The sequence below is a fragment of the Lutzomyia longipalpis genome, chromosome 1, assembly GCF_024334085.1.
Source record: "Lutzomyia longipalpis isolate SR_M1_2022 chromosome 1, ASM2433408v1".
Lineage (NCBI taxonomy): Eukaryota > Metazoa > Arthropoda > Insecta > Diptera > Psychodidae > Lutzomyia > Lutzomyia longipalpis.
In genome coordinates this window covers 27,461,954-27,481,496 of record NC_074707.1, presented here as the reverse complement: position 1 = coordinate 27,481,496, position 19,543 = coordinate 27,461,954, and the positions used below count along the sequence as shown (strand labels likewise).

The 19,543-nt window shown below is 36.3% G+C and overlaps 4 protein-coding genes across 14 annotated transcripts in view; 1 reads left to right on the top strand and 3 right to left on the bottom strand.

Moving 5' to 3' along the window:
- Positions 1–19,543, bottom strand: part of LOC129797484 (protocadherin-23) — a 953,251-nt gene that overhangs the window by 189,505 nt on the left and 744,203 nt on the right. The gene's annotated exons all lie outside the window — the stretch shown is intronic.
- The window catches only part of LOC129797474 (probable cationic amino acid transporter), a 261,906-nt gene that overhangs the window by 189,505 nt on the left and 52,858 nt on the right, over positions 1–19,543 (bottom strand). The gene's annotated exons all lie outside the window — the stretch shown is intronic.
- LOC129797694 (transport and Golgi organization protein 2) lies at positions 20–2,722 on the bottom strand. Of its 2 annotated transcripts, none has more exons than XM_055840502.1 (5): positions 2,633–2,722; positions 1,008–1,173; positions 814–936; positions 605–725; positions 20–530 (listed from the first exon to the last, which is right to left on the bottom strand). In XM_055840502.1, the coding sequence occupies exons 2-5, from the start codon at positions 1,150–1,152 to the stop codon at positions 101–103; spliced, it is 819 nt and encodes a 272-aa protein (XP_055696477.1). In that variant the 5' UTR covers positions 1,153–1,173; positions 2,633–2,722; the 3' UTR covers positions 20–100. The 2 variants fall into 2 exon arrangements, with proteins under 2 accessions (XP_055696477.1, XP_055696478.1); XM_055840503.1 differs by lacking the exon at positions 2,633–2,722 and adding an exon at positions 1,917–1,920.
- Positions 2,277–18,780, top strand: LOC129797456 (mucin-2-like). 7 transcript variants are annotated; one of them, XM_055840045.1, is made up of 9 exons: positions 2,277–2,361; positions 11,031–11,395; positions 12,350–12,812; positions 13,132–13,318; positions 13,424–13,604; positions 13,674–14,807; positions 14,952–15,115; positions 15,348–15,584; positions 16,906–18,780. In XM_055840045.1, exons 2-9 carry the CDS (start codon positions 11,050–11,052, stop codon positions 16,966–16,968), a joined length of 2,775 nt encoding a protein of 924 aa, XP_055696020.1. In that variant the 5' UTR covers positions 2,277–2,361; positions 11,031–11,049; the 3' UTR covers positions 16,969–18,780. The 7 variants fall into 7 exon arrangements, with proteins under 7 accessions (XP_055696020.1, XP_055696018.1, XP_055696019.1 ...); XM_055840043.1 differs by having other exon boundaries at positions 2,308–2,410; XM_055840044.1 differs by lacking the exon at positions 2,277–2,361 and adding an exon at positions 3,218–3,513.

The following is a 19,543-nucleotide window of genomic DNA, read 5'->3' as shown; positions in this document are numbered from 1 at the left end:
CATTGAAAGTACCTTAAAATGGTTTTAGAAAATTTATTATTTATTTTTTTATAACAATTTGGAACATTTTAGTCTCTTGAATTGAATTCAATAATTTTGGTCACAGTTGCTTGTGAATGTGGGCTTTCTTCCATTCACCATCGGGATCAGTTCCCGCCATAGTTTCCTCAAAAAAGTCCATTCGATCGTTACTATCGATGAGAATAACAGTTCGGGTACGACTTCCGTAGCCTTCAATGGGCATTTTGACGTAGACTGAACTGAGTTTTTCCGCCCATTTGGGTGCACGGCGTGATAATTCGTCGTCTGGCCAGTGCTTTTCGTCGTCCTTGAGGAATTCCATTAAATCATGCACCAAATTCCCGCTTCCAGACATCTTAACAATGTTACGGAATTTCTCTTTGCCCTTAACCACCTTTTGCAGAGGAATGGTGTATGGACTATTTCCAAAACCGTGCACTTCTTTCTCCGGAAACTCCATGGTTCCCGGTGGAGCGTTGCTCGTGTGTAAAATTGAAGCACGTGAATTTCTATGGAAAAAAATATTTTAAAAAAAATCTCAAAGGTTTTAATTGAAACATCCTTTAGAAACAAAAAAACTTACTCCAATTCAATTGAGACCATGTTGAAGGAATTGTAGGTCAGATGATTCTCAAGCAGTTCTTCGGCGTATTGACGATTGGTAAGATCTCCCGAAACATAATTAGTAACAATTGGCCCTCGACCTGTAAAAGAGTAAACTTTTAGTAAACTCAAAATCATCATTAACCTCGTCTAGCGTCTGGGCTGAGCTTATCTCATTTTATCACTCACCTAAGGCATTTGGATTTCTCTTTTCACCTGTAATGTTCAAAAGTGCCCCTATTTTCGTCACACCATTTTTTGAGCCAAGAGCCAACCAAGTTCCACCTTCACGTCCTGGCTCCATGTCGCGTCCTTTTTAAGAAATTAAAACGAAATGTTTTTTACTTTTATTTGTGAAATAACAAAGGGACTTGTAGGTTTACCTCCAAATACGTGTGGATAGCTATCATTCCAAGCTGAGGCTTGTGATGCTGGACGTCCGTAGAACTCATCTCGATTGGAGGCCAGGATGAGTTTGTAGCCATCAGGAACTGGATTAGCGTTTGCAATGAAGAATAAAATACACATAGTTTGTGAGGTTTGTAATTTCTGTGAACAAGAAAAACAAAAGTTTGATACAGACTATATTATATTATGTATATCAGTTTGTCTTCATATTGTTGGCTGTATAATACAGCACAAGTGAGTGATACATGTACAAAATGCACTGGTAAGCTGGTGTTTGATAATGGAGGAAGGCGATCATGGAGGCCGTGGAGACTTTAGTCGTGAGAGTTTCGGTACAAGTCTCCTAGGGTCTGAAGATTGATTCTTTTGTAACCAGAACCGCGATCGTACGCTTTTCAATTGATAAATTAAATTACCTACTTCAATAGCATCTGCGTGCTCCATTTAATTTTGCAATATCTTATGAGAATAATAGTAGGTCCTTCCTTAATCTGAATATTTTGGCTATCAAATTGGAATTTGTTGCATTCTAATTGGGGAGGTAGTATTAAAAAATCCCATTTAAGTAGTATTTTTTGTTTAACTTGAAAGACTGAGATGGCACTATGTTGCAGTATACTTACAAACACTCATACACTCTCTCTACACACGCGCATCACACACTCATACAAATTTACCATTTACACACACATACATACATATTTCTACGCATACTTTCACACATGCCATGCACACAATCGCATGAGGTGCTTTGAGACCAGCTGCGCACAATCGTACCGTACCTACATTATCGCGTCGCGTTGGGTATTGTGCAAAAAAAATGATGATGCATCATTGCTTCTCTTATGATTATCCCCACCCGTTGACCCTTGTTTATCACGTACGCCATGCTGTTGAGCGAGAAAGGGTGGGTAGGTAGTACGTGGGTATACTGAGGGTGTTTGCAATTCTGCTCATGTGTAAGGCGTAGCGTTACCAACAATGGGGGGATCACATGAGTGCAACATCCAGATTTACTTTGTATGTAGTATTTATGTAGTATAGAGAAAACCCAACATAGGGACTGGTTGGTTACGTGGAGCTTGTTTTTTTTTCTCTTCATAAACTAAATGACACTGTTGCGGTCTCTGTCGCACCTCCTGTCTCAATTACCCCGCAAAGCGCAAGCTACCGAAGTGGCAACGAGATCACTTCGTAACGTATAATGTGACTGCTCGGTCCAAGTGTGTGGTAAGGTTGGAAGTAAAACAAGTGAGTGTCTTCAACTGGTTAGCAGTTGTTCTCCGTGAATATTGTGAACTGAGGACATTTTTTTTGCTAATATTCGGGGTCAGTGCTTACAATCATTGAATCCTTAACTTATTTACGCCTCTTACAGGTTAGTTGTAGCAATTTTGTCTAATTCCTTATCTAAGTTTTGCGCTATACACCCTACTTTAGACCCTCCCTTTATTACACGTCACTGTATTGCTTCAAAAAAATTGTGATTTCATTTTCAGCAAAGCTAATGATTCCAAGTACATATTACTTCAAGTTCATTCTATGAAGTACCTACATATATGTATATTTATCAAAAAATTACAAAGATTTAGTACTTACAAAAAAAAGTAGTAGTTGGTTGGTAGTACTACACAAACTTCTTACTTATCTAGTATTGAACTATCCTGTCGCTTTGTGAAAGTCGCTCTGTAGTGCGTTACGAAGTCTATCAATGTATTTATATACCTCGGAGGTTCATCTTTTCGCATACATTTTAGCATGACCGAACCATACTACTCTGCGTGTAGTACAGAATTTTGTTCATATGGTTCGTATGTGTACTAAATGTTTCTTTTTTTTTTTTATTAAAATATCCCCATACATTCTACTGCCACCGATATACTAATTACATCGTGCTACGCCACAAATATGCGATTTCCAGTGAATAATATCCATTTAGGTTGAAGCTACTTTTTATATGATCATATGGGCACGCGTGACATGATGATTTCACGGTGTAGACTTTGTTGCATGTGTTGGAACACGTTGTGTACGTGCCCGTTCAGTCTGGGCTTTTAACGCATACATACACAGTACATAATGCCGACATGAGTATGTTGCATGAGTAGATGTACTAAATGTGACCGGGAATTTCACATGAAACCACAAAGGGAAGGTGAATCAGAGAGAGCACAGTTTGTGCAATCTGTGAAGCATTCGGTGTAAGAAACTTCTTTGTACTGATTTGGAACTTGCAAGAATTTCTTATTGAAATCTCACATATTAAAAGCTTTATCGAGTCAGTGCACTTTAAGGACACACAAGGCAGTAGTCAATTCCAGTTCATTGGTTCCTTGTAAGAATATCTCTCATATGTATGTAGTGCGGTGCGACGTGACAAAAAAATCAAATTGATTGCCTAAAAATCATTTTTACTATCATTATTAACGTAATTTGTTAAATGGCTTAAGGCATCAGAAACAAAGTGAAACTTGCAGAAAGGTAAAGTGGAATATTACAAAAGCATACCTATAGTATGTATACCTTTGCAGGGTTTTTATATGTAGGAAGGTATATAAAGTGAGAACAGTGTATCAGAATAGTGAACAGAAAACACGGAGAAAAAAAAATCCAGTAAGCTTTTACATACTTCCTCTCCCACCACCTCTGAGGCCTTTAATGTATAAATAAAAATCATGGAAAGAAAAAGGGTGGCTACAAATGGAATTTAGATTGACTGCGGTAGTTAATTTTATCGGAATTAATAGAACAGGCATAAACGATGCTTTTCCAAAAAAAAAAAAATTCAAGTGGACATATTGGAATGCCAGGTTGTCTGATGTTCAAAAGTCCTTGATGCTTGCAATAACCACCTAACTTACTTTAAAAAAAATATTTTTGAACTTTTATAGATATCTTTTCTAAATATCCTGTCTTTTAACTGTGATTCTTTCGAAGAAAAGAATAGCACAGCTTCTGTGTACCACTTAAAATGCAATGTTGTCAGATCGGGCTCAAACTTGGTATGAGCACGAATTAGGGTCCCCACATTCCAAAAAAACGTGTACTCCAAAAAACATTTCCGGCCATCCGTCCGTATGTGTTTTGAACAGGTACTGCAAATTCAACAGCTTTTTAGTATCATCCTCAGGTCCCATCTTTCCAAATATGTGAATAGAATCTCTTGATTTTAGAAAACTAAACTTTTTGTTAAAATATGAAGTTCTATTTAGTAAAGTCTACCAAAATTCTCTGATACTATTTTTTTCTATAATGTAGGATTTCTGAACCGTACTTTATTACCAAGCTCGAGTTTGATTTGGGAATTTATGTTTTTTTTTTTCTTATTAGAATTTATAGTACAAAATACTTATAAGTTTTGCTAAAACTTGTTCACAATAGTGATATTTGTATTGTAAATAGTTTACATAATTATGATTTCTACTCTTAAAAAACATATGTGTGTTTATTGGATGGTTAATTACAATATTTGTAGGCAAATAATGTAAAATCTATAAGTTTTTGTCTGAATCCAACTCAAACCCGTACTAAAATATGAGTGAAAATCCAGCCGACGCAGCGTTCTCTTTCCCACACTGAACTCTCCAAGGCTTGAAAAACAATCGGCAACGTGACGCATGCATGCTGGATGTTGTCTCGATTATACGTACATACATATACATGTGTACCAACCTTCCCCTCGTATTTCAAGTACTCTTTTTTTGGTGTGGCGCAAAAGAGATAGCATATGGTTGGGGAACAATTTTGTAAGCTTCACTAGGTAATTTTCAGCTATACGATTTCTCATTGGCCGGAGATGACCTGGCTGTGGACACGTGAGCATATCGAGCATGTGTTCGCGTTGTAGCAAAAATTAGATTTTCTTCCCTCACACTACGGCGTAGCTGGGTAGTTCATGTAGAAACGACACTATTCACTTCTCTTTTCCACGTGACTTGTTTTGTCAGCGAGTGAAGGAGAGAGTACCCAACAGAGCCAAGCTTACTGGCTTGCTGGGAATAGCGACGGAGTGTAACAGAAGTCGCAAGTTGATTGTGTGGCTCACTCGGTTGCCAGAGTGTTGATTTTCCATCCCGTTGCCCCAAGAGTGTGCTCACAAAAATATTTCCATTCTACCCAGTGTCTGACTCAGTTTCACTCCAAAATCTCATTCCTGTGCGGTTTAAGTAAGTGGTAAGTTGCCATACTAGGCCTATAGTAACTAGGGTGGTCCCTTTGTACTATTCTTAAGAGCTTTTTCTCATGGTGAAAGTGAAATCTTTGATTTTTTTCCTTTTTCCATTCGATAAAAAGTGTAGGTGGCGTTGCGCAAAACTGGTGATGTGTTTTCAAGCATAAAAAAGAACACTAAACGTGTATTTTCAGCATACATATTTCAAACTGTGCTGTATTATATCGAAATTCAGTATCGGAATATCTGTATGGATATATACATATAGTATATATCAAGTAGCCATAATATATAAAGTATCCATATATAATGTATGTATATATGTAGGTACATAAAGTGGAAGAAGACGGCACAGATATTATAATACAATATGTATAATGATGATGCCATAGAGGCATAAGAGGCTTTGTGCAATAATTATCATACATATATGTATCTACATATTTTATGAAAATTATTGTGTTAGTTTTGAGATATCTAGAAACTCCGTACAATAGCGGATAGTATGCTTTTTAAAGGATAACGACTTGTATTAACAGCATTGCCTGGGAATAGTGTCGCGCATTTATAGTTTAGTATTAGGAGGTATATATTATTGTATGCGGGTACATTTTCACAATAGAAAATTACATGAGTGTGTTTGGTATTATGTGTGTATGTGTGTATTTTTGTATTTTTTTTCTCTATATGTATAACAACATAACGGGCACGCCCCGTGTGCGTACAATATTACTCTTGTGATTCCCCTCGTGTTTCTTATGCATAAGTATAGTGGCATGGTGTTGTAGCTCGTGTGTGCTTCGTGAATGGATAATTATTGTATGAGTGTGTATATTGAGTATGACTCGACTCGTTGCTTATCACACAATCGAACAATGTATGCGAACTGAGCTTCAGTGCCACCGTATTAAGCTTTTGGGCGCAATCGTGTATGCGCGGAATTTGCCTCACTCACTCTGTCCTTATAGAAGGATGTGTGCAAGTGTTGGTAAGTAATGGCATTAATTGAGATGCGGATGAAAGGGTCAGTGTATTCAAAAAGAAAAGAAAAGAAAAGGCGATATTTTAGCAGAAGAATCGACGCTGGTACTTAAGTTTGAAGCCCAGCTAGAGTGAGTTTAGTTATTTATTGATGATGATGTTAACTGAATATATAGTGAAAAGGGTCCAGTGAACATAATTAAAAAAGGAACATAGTACCAAATCTAAGTGTAATATAGTTTAAAAAAAAACATTATAAGTTTTGTATGTAATAAACTTAAAGTCAAATAGGGTGTCTGTTGATCTGACGAGTTTATTTATCTCCAGAATTTCTGAGGAAGACAGGGTATTCTCTATGAAAAACTGTAATAAAGTTTGTAATGTGAAAGACGGCTTAGAAACATTTTTTTGCTACTAAAAAGGCAAAATAGCATTTTGCTGTGTTAAGTTTTCGAATTTTCAGGACTACATAGTTGTTATTTACTTTCCCCGAGAAAAATATTAATATCCTCGTCCGATTAATTAAAATTTTAGTTTTGGAGAAAAATCCTTATATTGACTAAAGCCAAAATATGGACGACTGTACAACAACAAAAAGACTGGAAAGTGATGGACAGAATTGTTATGGGTTTTGAGTAATTGAATTGAGTTTAATACATTATTTTAGAACCATTATAACATATCCCTTTTTAGGTTCAAATGGTTTTACAGCCAGTTTTTCTAGAGATCCTTATGTAGTTGGGCAACAATTCAAAAACCTCTTGCCTAACTTTTGAATGACTTGAAAAAGAAGTTCAACTTATATGGAAGGATAAAAAAATTGTATTTTTTTGGCTACCTATTAATTGCAGTTTACATGTCATGTAATATCATTAGATAAAATAATTTGGTTTGAATAGCAAAGTAACCCAATGACGTCAGTAAGTAAACATTTGGAAGCGTCCTTGTGGTAGCGACGCTGGAGGTGATGTTCAGGTCTCGAATTCTGGGGGGTGCATGTAATGTTGATAACATGTTGTTTGCGGATTTCTGCAGTTATATTTTCTGAGCTGAGAGCATAAAAAAGTCTTGGCGTTCTGGAGAATTATTGAATGATGAAGGATAATAACCGCATGCTTAGTATGGTGTGAACGGGGCATTACATTTCGTGTTGATTGATTAAAATATTTACATACAAAAATAACGTGTGCACACACATTTATACGAATTTACAGAATACATATCACGGATATGTACCTACGTTCAATTGTATTGGATAAAAATGGTCTAAAAATTGCCTGCTGGCGTGGCGTCACTCTCTCTCTCTCTCTGAAAAGAAAATGCGTACAAACGACTTTAGTACGGCATACAGATGTATTTTTCCTTAATTTTTCCATTTTTGAGTTTTCAAAAATCAGTTTATCTACCGGAAAGTACAATTCAGATTGGCACATCGCTTGATTAAGGAATTAATACTTCATGAGAAATGTATGCCCATAAGTGCCTACCCTATACGCATGAGCATACAATATTCTTATGTGACAAACACATTATTCACTCATACAATTGCAGCTAAAATATACATACATATATGTATGTATGTATATCAAACATATTGTGAGGTGAAATTCGTATAGACAACTGTTAATAAGACGCCAATGCTATATTTTGAAAGTTTTTTATTTAATTTGTATTTAAACTCCAGTTAGTTTTTAAAGGGATTCTAGCTCGTACAGAAGAATATGTAGATAACTACCATTGATTATTTCAACTGTATAGAGAGATTAGAACTAAAAGGAAAAACGATTTGGAAAATGTACATCATTAAGCCTTACTTAATAAAAAAGATGTCAAAGAAACCCTTAAATCGGGTATCTAAATATGCTAGATATGGTACTAGAGAACGTTTATATGAACGAAAAAGTATGAAACGCTATGAAAGTTTGATACGAACACTCAACTTCACACGGATATTCTGTCTATCTTCTCCCATTCACTGGATGATTATTTTTCTTTTCTACACTACTCACACAAATGTTGTATGTATGTACATTTTAACCAACCCAGACAAGACGCATAGGCCTACAGTCAATTGTGAATATTAATAATATAAAAAAATAAGACTTGGAATAGTCTCGATAGCTACTCTATTCAGATTGATGAATGTATTTTTCGATTTAACTATGTTTTTCTGTTAAACATTGCTAGCCTTTTATAGATTTTTAATAGAAAAGTCAATTTTTCATGAATGATTTGTGTTATATTGTTAGAAATAATGTTAAGTATGATGAAGAATCGCTAAGATTAATTACATTTTGGACATTATAATCTCATAGTCCTAAAAGGTTTAATCAATAAGCTTATCCATGTTCAATTTATTAAATGTTTTGAGTCTATTGTCGGACAATTTTCTCAGTATAGGGGAACGTGGCCCAATTCGGACCCCCTAAATTCTGTTTCAGAAGGATTGAAAAAAGTCATATTAAAATGAATTAAATCTTTCCAAGTTTGGTACCATTGGAAAGGTCATTTAATAGGCTAACTTTGTTCTATAGATGCAAACCTTCTAACTCTTACCTGTTCTGAGTAATAATGGAATTAAAAAAAGTTGCTAAAATTGCACTTTTTCACCACGGTGTTCTAATTGCGACCCCCCGAGTGTTCCAATTGCGACCCCCTGTTTTTGCCGTAATTTGTGGGTTTTTCACTAGTAGATCACTTTTATCACTACTATAAATAGGAAAAACACCATGAATTACCCGGAAAAGCCGGAAAATCAAGAATTTATTTTCATTTTTCCCCACATTTGTTTTGACATTTCGCCCTTGAGGTGACTACACACACTTTCACACACACCGACAATTGCGAACTCACTGACGTAATTCGCAGAAAATCCACGAAAATTCTTCTGAGGAATGCGTAAATTACACTAACTGCATTCCCCTTTGGCTTTAGGAACATTTTTACTGCGAAAAAACTTTCAATAAACGTGAAAAAATATTGATTTTCCCGAAATCAAAACAAAGCGCGGTCTGTGTGAGAAAGACACTTCTACACTACTACACGCACGCGCGACAGCTTTACCGCGGTGAGTGGTGGAAATAGACGGTCCGAATTGGAACATTTTGGGGGTCGCAATTAGACCATTCTGCATGTATAACATTTTCACTTAATTATTTAATATACCTAAAATCTTTCAAAAAATTGTAAATCAAGTAATAAACTAGACCCTCTAAGCTACAGAAACGCGGCATAATTTGAGACATAATAGTGAGAAAAAAACTCATATCAACTTCGTTTCTAAAATCAGAAAATGTCGGCCAAGTGCTGAAAATGAATTTTGATTTTTAATTTGCCCTGTTGTGTACCAAATTAATTTATTTTAGGCGCTAACATTACCTTACTATAATATCTTCATAATGTAGTGAAACTAATTTTATAATATTTCGTCATTTACGAGAAAAAGGGGCGGTCGCAATTGGGCGGTGGTCCGAATTGGGCCACGTTCCCCTAATACTAAAACCCTCAAAATACGGACTGAGAAAGATGTTGTGTAGTCTGAGTAGTAACCTATACGTAAAATATGTACTTTTCCATTGAATTTCCTATTCAGACGAAGAACTGCCGACGCCCCCGGAAGGAGCGTATCTCCTCCTGGCCACTCGCGTTGGAATATTACATCGAAAAAACATCCATCTATTTTTTTAGTCTGCACCAATACTTAACATATCCCGGTCTGCTAGACGTCTTGAGATTTCATTCTTGTTTAGTACAATTCCTTTTTTCAAATGCAGTTTTTATATCTATCTACCTACATACATATCATTGCATGATAACTTGTGCACTTCCATTTGGAAATGATTTGATATGAAGGTGGGACCTGAGGTGTGTGACACGCCATACATTGTCGGATTGGTAGAGGATGAATCCCGTATATGCATGTATGTTGTATATGTATAGATAGATAGATATATTTGCATTTGGGGAAAAACTAAAAATCTCTGTCATTTCCAGGGAATTTAGCATTCTGTATGGGTAAGAGAATATCAGCTAGCTAGATAAGGACGTGAGAAAAACAACATGGGAAAGTGAGACAACTCGATAGGAGCATACATGTACAGTGGGGGTGCACACATTCATGCAGGAAAGTGGAATAAACAATAAAAAAGAATCCAGCGCATGATATATCCCCGGGAAAACGTGTTTTGAGCGAATTTGTTTATTCGGATGTATTCGGCTAGCGCCGGTGACCTTGTCATTAATATATTTTGTCATTGTATAGAGCGAGATCACTGTAGTGGCATGTGTGAAAGAGATAAACTTACAGAATAGAAATAAGACAGAAGATTTTCTGGGATATAAACCGCAATGAATTTTGAAAGCGATGTAGCAAAAATTGACAGAGACAGCAAATGCATCATCAACTATCTGTCCTTTTCTTTCCTGATGTAGCTGCTGGTGCGTCCGAATTGTGTAGTGTGTGTTTGTATGTTTATGTGTGTGTGTGTTGATTCACCGAGTTGCGGGGGTGTTTGCGCATAAAAGTACCGGAATTGAGAAAATCCTCACAAATTATTTTTCATGGGGATGATAAAAATGAAACCCAAAGATGCATTTCACTTCAATTTCGTCGCACTCTAGGAGGTTTTGCTCTACGAGTCGAACTTGTGAAAAACATATAGGGTAACAAAGAAAAGTCGTTGAAACTGATTGAAAATCGAAAGAATCACAGCTAAAAAGCTAGATTTAGGGTTGACTACATACATATACTGGATATTAGAATACTTATCAAGTATCCGATAGGACTCAAACTTGGTACAATTCAGAGGGATTTAAATGTTTCTTCTTCTTCTTTTTTTTTTTGCAGATATACTTTTTGTTGTAATATGACTTCAGCACTGGATACACTTTTGGAAGCAGCTAAATATATAGAACAGCAAGAGGAATTGTCTAGGCAACGATCCATATCAACATCTTCAAGTCAAGTTACATATGCCACAACGTTCCCACCGCTGCTGAGTGGTGCTCATGAAACATCTACAGCGCCCCGCATTTTGTCCAACAACACAAATCAACCGACCAACATAGTTCGATATGTGCACAATCAACAGGCAACATCGCCCTTGGGGAGTCCTGTGCTGAATAGCAATACCACAGCAAATACTGGAAACTTGCTTTTATCGCAGCATCAACAATTTCCAACATTGATTCGTCTCGATGGCAGTGGTTCAGGTAGGCAAACAAGTCCCTTATTCTTTGGAAAGTGTACTAGAATTTCTGTCTATTGAAGTCTCTAAGAAAAATTTCATCGTTACTATATATTTTGTAGTTAGAATAGTTAAGAAATAGCGTGTCCCTACTGTCACTCTCAACTCCTTTTAGCATCCTCATCTCCCCTATTTTTTTTTCAATTCTGCACCCTAAATTAAAACAAAAAAGAAAAGTAAGAATCGATTTTTATTTCACGTGGCTTCGAGATTTTATAATAAAATAATGTAAAATATACAAAGTATTTTACACGTTTCCATGTTACGCTGCAGAGTGTTTGTGTAAAAATTGATGAACTTCACAGAAATAATGGCTAGCATAATGGCTCGAAGGAGCTCATGAGCATAGCATGCAAGAGAACGTGTCTGTACACTCTGGGTTGCCGTTGTGTTGGGAAAGAAAGCATAAAAAAGAATCTAGGTAGTGTGATGGTTTCTATTGAAGCCGCGTGCTTCAAGTTCACGTGTTGTGCTTTGTAGACATTTGGTGGGGAGTGGTGTGATGCCGCTAGAGGTGTATGTGTATGTGTGCGCCATGGGGCAATGTTTCCACGACGGCGCTCTAACCATGGGTGTTTCTGCCCTAGAAAGGGATAGATAGCAATTAGTAGTAGATCGTGAGAAGGATTATGCTTTTTCATGGCCAGCATCCGTCTCACTCTCACTGGGAGCTTTTCGCAGTTTTTACGCATTTTCCGGGGAAAATTCAGGGTTTCCCGCCGGCGACATTCCGCCGGCAGCAAAAATTACCCCTTTTTCCCTGGAATGCGTATCCCAGACACGGCGCAACAGCGAAAAATGCAGAAAATTGCGCCAGAGTGGGGAAAATTAAATTTCCTGTAGCCGTTTCTTGCGGCAGTAGTAAAAAATGCGTTTTATGCCCGTAAGCAATGAGCTCTCATTGTTTTTTTTTTTACAGAAGAACCCCTCCTAAATGGACACACGCTCACCACCCCACCGCTTGTGGTGTTTAGCCATCCACCGCAGCAGCAGCATCATACTCACAGTGGCAGTAGCACCCAATCTTCTCCACAGTCATCATTTGAGTTGTCGCGAAGTCGCAGCTCGTCTGTTTCCTCCAATCATCCTGTCGTTGGTAATGGTGCAACGACAACGCTCATTCAGCATGTCCTCGTGGGAGGAGGTGAGGATACTTCGCAGTCGAGTCTCAATTTGAATGGATCTAGCGGATACTTTAGCGGTAGTAGTGTCACATCAGTCTCTGGCCTCAATCTCACAGCAGCAACTGGTGGAAATGGCATAACCGCCAGTACTGTGTCTGCCATGACACACAATGGTTCTGCCACATTGGAGCAAATCCAGCTACAAATTCAGTCAACGCCGACAGGACGACGACGAACAACGAGTACAAACAGTAATGGGTAAGAATTTTAAATGCCAATTGCTCCCCATGGTTAATGATCCTCTGTGCCACATGACTCACTGTGTGATGATAAATTACTATCAACAAAATACCTCATTACAGCAGTAAAGTAAATGGTCTTTTGTTTTGTATTAAGCTACATTTATTAGCGAATTAAATTTGAATGTTTGCATTAGTTTTTATCAACTGTTAAAACTCAGGAAAGACCAAAATGATTATTCTTGTTTGGATATTTTGTTGCACAAGTCATACAAAAGAGAGGAATGTGTGGGGTATCAAAAGATTGGGGTTAGCATTAAAAATATTGCCATGTCCAGTGGAACCCAACGTAGCCCATGCATTCTCAGGGCGGGCACACGTGAAGTGCACAACAAGTTGGAGAAAAATCGCCGAGCTCACCTCAAGGAATGTTTCGAGCAGCTGAAGAAGCAATTGCCGCAGATGCCAGAGGAGAAGAAGACATCCAATCTCTCTATTTTAAGTGCCGCCATCCGCTACATACAGGCATGTTTCCAATACATCTTCAATGTCCATTCCTGGAGAATATTGTCAATTCGCATAAATTCATAAATTTACCTTTTATTTTATTCTCATCACCTTTTGGTATAGACACTGAAAAGGAAAGAGCGTGAACTGGAACATGAAATGGAGAGACTGGCTAAAGAAAAAATTTCATCTCAGCAGAGGATTATTGTCCTCAAGCGAGAATTATCGTCACAATATGAAAACATTGACTTCTCCACCATTCTTCCGGAGTCAGATATTCCTACAAGCAGTATTCGAGAACGAGGTAACAACCAAACTCCCTTCTTACTCTTTTAATTTGTATCTTATGCGCTGTTTTCTTGTTCTTTTACAGAGTCTTCGACTGAGCCACTAATGCCCTCGAGTTCTATAGCTCCAGTACGTTATGGATCTTCATCATCATTGGCAAGTTTAACAAATGTCATGTCACCGAGTCCTGGTCCTGTGCAAATATCAAGTGGTCAAATTGGTTCACCTGTGATTGCATCGCCTACGAGGAAATCTACAGTCTCACCCCATCCAGCAGGTTCTTTGAGCTCGCATACACTAATAACACCGAAGAATTTATTCTCCACAACAACAGCTTCGTTGATAACAGATCCTATCTCTAGTGGTTTAATATCATCGACGGCAGTAAAGATAGCAATGCCGGGTGGGGCGACTTTTACGAATCCCCAGTCAATTGCTACTATTGGCGCTCTGAATTTTACTACAACAGAAGAAATAAATTCGGGCATGCTAACAGCTACAAATTCTTCAATTCCACTCAGTCTCAATTCCACACATCATTCCCAGGCGCTGCAAATAATAAGCACCGCAGCCAGTGGGAGGGATTTAATGGGGAAGAATGGGATAAGGAGTCAAACGGAACTGAGGGATACTTCCCCACCGAGTCTCGTAATCAATGGCAAAGAGCAACCAAAGTTGGATCTTCTTACAACTGCCGCTGCCGGTACTACGAAATTGGATACGGAACCACCGACAAAGGTGATTAAGTTGATCAATGGGAGCATCGCTCTGGCATCTGTTGACAAGGAGAGTAAAATCATTCCATCCGGCCAGTTGACGTTGTCGCAAATGATGGGTGGTAGTAGTTTGGTGGTTAGTCCCATTCCTTTTCTGACCCCATCGCAGAGTCTTCGTGTGATTGGGTCATCGGCAAATGGATTAGCTACCATTGAATTGAACCCCGCCAGTGCATCGACACGGACTCAAGGACACCATACAGTTCCTCAGACGAGTGCAGCGCAATTGCACAAATTGCTGGCCACAGGGCAAACTGCAGCATGTACCACCACAATGGTATCCACATCTGGTGTGAATACTTCAGTTCCATCCGTGCAACCGGAGCTGGCTCGGTTACCGGGTGGAGCAGAGTTGAATGTTCTACCCACAGGACCCAATGGGGCCATCTATCGTGGCCAAAGTGGCAAGTTGGCCATAGTTAACAATGGTTTTCCGCTGAAAGGTGAGCCAACATAAATTTCCCCAAAAAAAGTAGAATATTCCTGCCTATTTAAAAAAAAAAAGAAAAGATTTAAGAAGTTCCCTGAGGTTTTAATTCTATTGAATCTCTTACTAATTTGTATGTAATATTGCATAATTGATGTAGGAAGTGAAACAACCAGTGCCAATAATCGAGCTGTCCATGTCGTAACGCCAATTCAATCAAATTCAACACCACTTTCGGGCCTAACGCCCATTATGGTTTCTCAGGGACAAGGTACAGCCAGCCTTGCTCACATTATTGCCTCGACCTCACAGCTGACAGGAAAGGTAGGTCTAGCTGGTCTAGCAAATCTTAAAAGATATCCGAATATCTAAAGTTCTAATAATATATTATTTTAATATTTATTTTATAATTAAATACAAAATCATTAAATCATTTATATTTTTGTTGTTTTCTTTTTACATCAACTACTTACTTTTTTTTGTGCTAAATATTCAGTAATTCTAATATATTCGTATGTCATAGAATTACCTGAATTGAATAATCTTTGATTTTCAGGTCGTGACTACGCCATTGTCCATGAATGGACAAGGTTTGCCCTTGGTTCCGGGCACACAGTACCTGAGTACAACCGTCATGAAACCGATGGTTGTCGCCATGGCCAGCAGCAGCAACAATCCAGCCAGTAGTGCTGCAACATTATCCACAACCACCCCGAGCACAAATGGCCTCCCACCGAGCACCTCCAGTGTTGTCCTGCACACCGTGGCACCCACCACGATGGCTACCAATGAGGTTGGGGGCATCTAAAACAAAATCATTTTTCACCCATCAAGTTATGTTGCATGCAGAGAGATGCACAGATAATCCATACACACATCCACTTCTCGTAGCAGTGGTTTTTATTTTATTTTTATAAATTCAAATTTATTTGAATCTAGAATCCACTCTTATGTGGATATTATATTTATTCTGTGAATTGTATATACATCTACCTACATCCATTAGGGGTGTTTGTCGTGTATGCAGATCTTCTAATCTCCTTCAAAATTTGCAGGCATACATAGAGACGTTTGTGATTTGATGGTTTAATTTATTTAAAATTAAAAAAAAAACAATTTCGCAAGAGAATCCTATTAAAAGTGCAAGAGGAAGTGAAAATCTCTGGTGGTTCTTACTTAAATATAAGAGAACAAGAAGAAAACAAAAACAACAGATCAATGGGATTGAATTTTATTTAATTTATAACCACACAGATAAACACTCTATCTAAACCGAAATGTATTCTATGTATACATTTAGTTTTTGAGAGAAAAAAAGATTTTCAAAAAATTCAACTAACTACCTAAGGAGGATTAGGATTAGAATATTGTCATTATAGGCATTAGGTCGCAATGAAAGAAAAAAATGTGGTGAAAAATAGAGATTTTTTTTTAGAAAGGTATGCGTGTTTTTTTCTCTTTTACTATCATACAAAAATATTTCTATATGGTGCGTTTTTCATTATCCAAAAAAAACTGTAAATAACAATATCTTAGAAAATATATTCTATATTTTGTACTTATATTGCTAATATGTAGAAAAAATGCGAAGTGAAACTATTTCTACACTTTCATACGTTCCCAAAATAATATTTTTTTATTTACATTTTTACTTGCTACTTGAGGATAGAAAAGTAATAGTTTAGAAAAAAAAATCAGTGTTTGCATTATTAATTTGGAAAGTGTGAAATAGGCTGAAGTGAATTAATCTATTTGAAGCCAGCGTGGTGATAACTTGACGTTATGGGAATTAGTATTTCACAATAAGAGAATTAATTGAAATTCTCTACATTTTAAAAATGAAAATTCTCTATTTCTCATCATTTGGTTGTTAGAAGGCAAGTTTTGGGCTAACGGGCAGGCCGGCTAGATTGAATTTTTTTCTACTATAATTTTTGGAATATAAATGTCTAAATAGGGCTTGTATAAAGTTTGAAGCCGATTACGGAAAGTAGATTCTTTACACAATTTTTGGGTATTATGAGTTATGGATTTTCTTGTATTCAGTTGAACATCATTCAACACAATTTAAGGATTTGATATTTTAGAGATTGAGCTATTTTTTTTTCTTTCAGATGACAAATTTTGTGAGTGGTCCATTAAACTCCGGGCTATCGTTGAAAAGGTTTATTTTGTAAAACTAAAAATAAAGCAGCACAGAGAAAAGATACGCTAGATGTAGCACACATTATGCGCCACAACGCATTTTTGATTATTTAATTTTACAAAATAATGATCCAAAGAATTTAGTTCAATCAACTTATTAATGGATAAGTGCTATGAAAATCATTCTACACGCAATGATAAAGTCCAATTGGTTGGTTTTTGTTTATTTTCTTTTGGAATAGTAATGATGAGGATTGTTTTCGTCTGGCTAATGTTTGTTTTCTTCTATGATGAAATTTAAAGTTTAAATTAAAAACTAAATACTATAATGTATTTTTTATTGATTTTATGCCAGGATATATTCAGGTCTAATTTCAATAAACCATAAATTCGAGAATTTTTTATCTATATAGGTATGTACCTCACACACATCTCTTAATTTTTCCAACAAATCGGTCATTTCACTCTTTCCATATTTTCTATCACAACAAAACACACTACATATTTGACAAATAGCATATTACATTATGCTGATACTCAATAATAAGGAAAATGTAAATTATTACTTTTAAATTAATCTAGTCCAATATTTTTTTTACAATTTTCTTTCAATTCTTTCATTAAGTGCACCGATTTATAGAACATAAAAAAAATAGGAAATAATATCATTTATTTACGACACAAGAAAAAGTTTTTACAAATTAAAAAAAAAATCAGTTACGCTTTTTACTTCAAAATTTATTTATGTTCTCATTATACATCTATGTAATTTTCTTCTTACTTACAAAGAAAGAAAAAAATGCATTTTACCACCTAATTATTTTTAAAAAATAATTTTACGTTTAATTTTAAATGTCTAGCATTAGATATCTATTTTTTCCTTTAGTGTAAACTGAGAATAAAGATTCGACAGGATATAGTGAAAAAAATGTTTTTTTTTCTTCTTCATAACAAAGAAATTTCTTAAGGAAAACAAGAGGTGAAAATATTCTATAAGCGTATCAACCTTTTCAACGACACGGATGAATGGCCAACTTATTTAAGACCTTTTCAACGATACCCTCCATTTTTGACGAGCTGTTTCAATTTGAATGAGGGTTCAAAAATTTGAGAGTGATTGTTTTTTTTGTGGCTAAATTAAAAATCGTTTAATGAATATCTTTTCCTTTTGAAAGTCATTGGCGTTGACTAGGATCATCAGTAAAAGTAGTGTGAACGGTTAGAATGTCAAAAACAATTTTCAAAATTATGGGATTAGTTGTTTTTCAACTAAAATACTTAAAGAAATTTTCAAAATGTTGCCTTTGGATATAAGTACCCCTTATGGTTATTTTTTTATTTTTATTTATGTTCTAATTAATATAAACTTTACTTTTGATTAGAAGCCCCGGCCAGGACTTTTGAAGCATAATTTTTTTTCTCGCGACTTTGTTTTTAAATTAATTTAGTAGGTATATATAGAATCTCCCTTCGAAGAGCTTTTTTCTCTTTCTTTGAAATGTCACAGCGATAAGATGAAACACCCTTATTATCTTCACATTAAAAATAAATTATGTTTTAGCTAAGAAGCCAGAGATATGAAAAAAAAATCTTTATAAGAATAATCTAAGATAGAAATACCTACTATAACATAAAATGAATTAAAAAACTGAAACAAAAAGTGTACATGTATCAATGTGAGTGTGTGTAAAGGAAAAAATGTAAATAAATCTATTACAATGAAGATTAGAAAAATACAAAATATTGTACTACAATTATTGCATAAGAAGTGTGATAAGAATATAAATATTATGTAATACAGCAGATTATGAAAAAATACAAAAAACGCATAAAAACAAACCATTTACATTATCATTTTATTCCTTTTTTGTACTTTTGTTCTTCTGAATTTCTGGAAAAATTTTGCTTTGCTTCTTATTTTTTCTTTATCAACATACGAAGATATTATTTTTAGCTCATCCAATACGTTACTTCATTTTAATGTTATTTCTATATTAATTGAAAATTTGATAATTTTGACTTTTTAGCTGTGATTCTTTCTTCAAAGAAGCACAGCTTCTGTGTACACTCCAAAATGCAAAGTCGTCAGATCGGGCTCAAACTTGGGATGACCACGAATTAGGGTCCCTACATTCCAAAAAACGTATGCGCCAAAAATCTTTCCGGCCGTCCGGCCGGCCGGCCGGCCGGAACCTTTTGCCAAATTACAAGAGAACGGTAATAGATAGAGACTTGCGGTCAACGGCAAAGTTTAAATATCGGGTGGAAGACATCCGATTATGAGGTCAAATCCGACCCCCCACCCCCCGGTCCGCCATTTTGGATAACCCCCAAATTTTGTTTTCGCTATATCTCAGGCCCTATTATAGCTAGAGGTCTGAAATTTTGATATGTTGTAGGGGCCATCAAGACCTTTCCAACGATACCTCATTTTCGAAAATCGGTCAAGCCGTTTAGTCAATATGGCCGCGACAATTTTTCATCGAAAATCGACCATAACTCGAAAACGGCTTGACCGATTTTGATCAACCCGGGGTCAAATGAAAGATCTCAACAAACCCTGCAACTCTCTAGAACATCGGAAGTTTCTAAAGTCACCGCTAGAGG

Bases quoted from the DNA above. Each gene is read 5' to 3' on its own strand.
- LOC129797694 (XM_055840502.1), bottom strand. From the start codon at position 1,152: ATGTGTATTTTATTCTTCATTGCAAACGCTAATCCAGTTCCTGATGGC. The intron at 726-813 runs GTGAGTGATAAA...ACTCTTTTACAG, and splicing joins GAGAAATCCAAATGCCTTAG to GTCGAGGGCCAATTGTTACT. The intron at 531-604 runs GTAAGTTTTTTT...TTTTTTCCATAG, and splicing joins ATGGTCTCAATTGAATTGGA to AAATTCACGTGCTTCAATTT.
- LOC129797456 (XM_055840039.1), top strand. From the start codon at position 10,773: ATGCATTTCACTTCAATTTCGTCGCACTCTAGGAGGTTTTGCTCTACG. The intron at 13,319-13,423 runs GCATGTTTCCAA...CTTTTGGTATAG, and splicing joins CCGCCATCCGCTACATACAG to ACACTGAAAAGGAAAGAGCG. The intron at 14,808-14,951 runs GTGAGCCAACAT...TAATTGATGTAG, and splicing joins CAATGGTTTTCCGCTGAAAG to GAAGTGAAACAACCAGTGCC.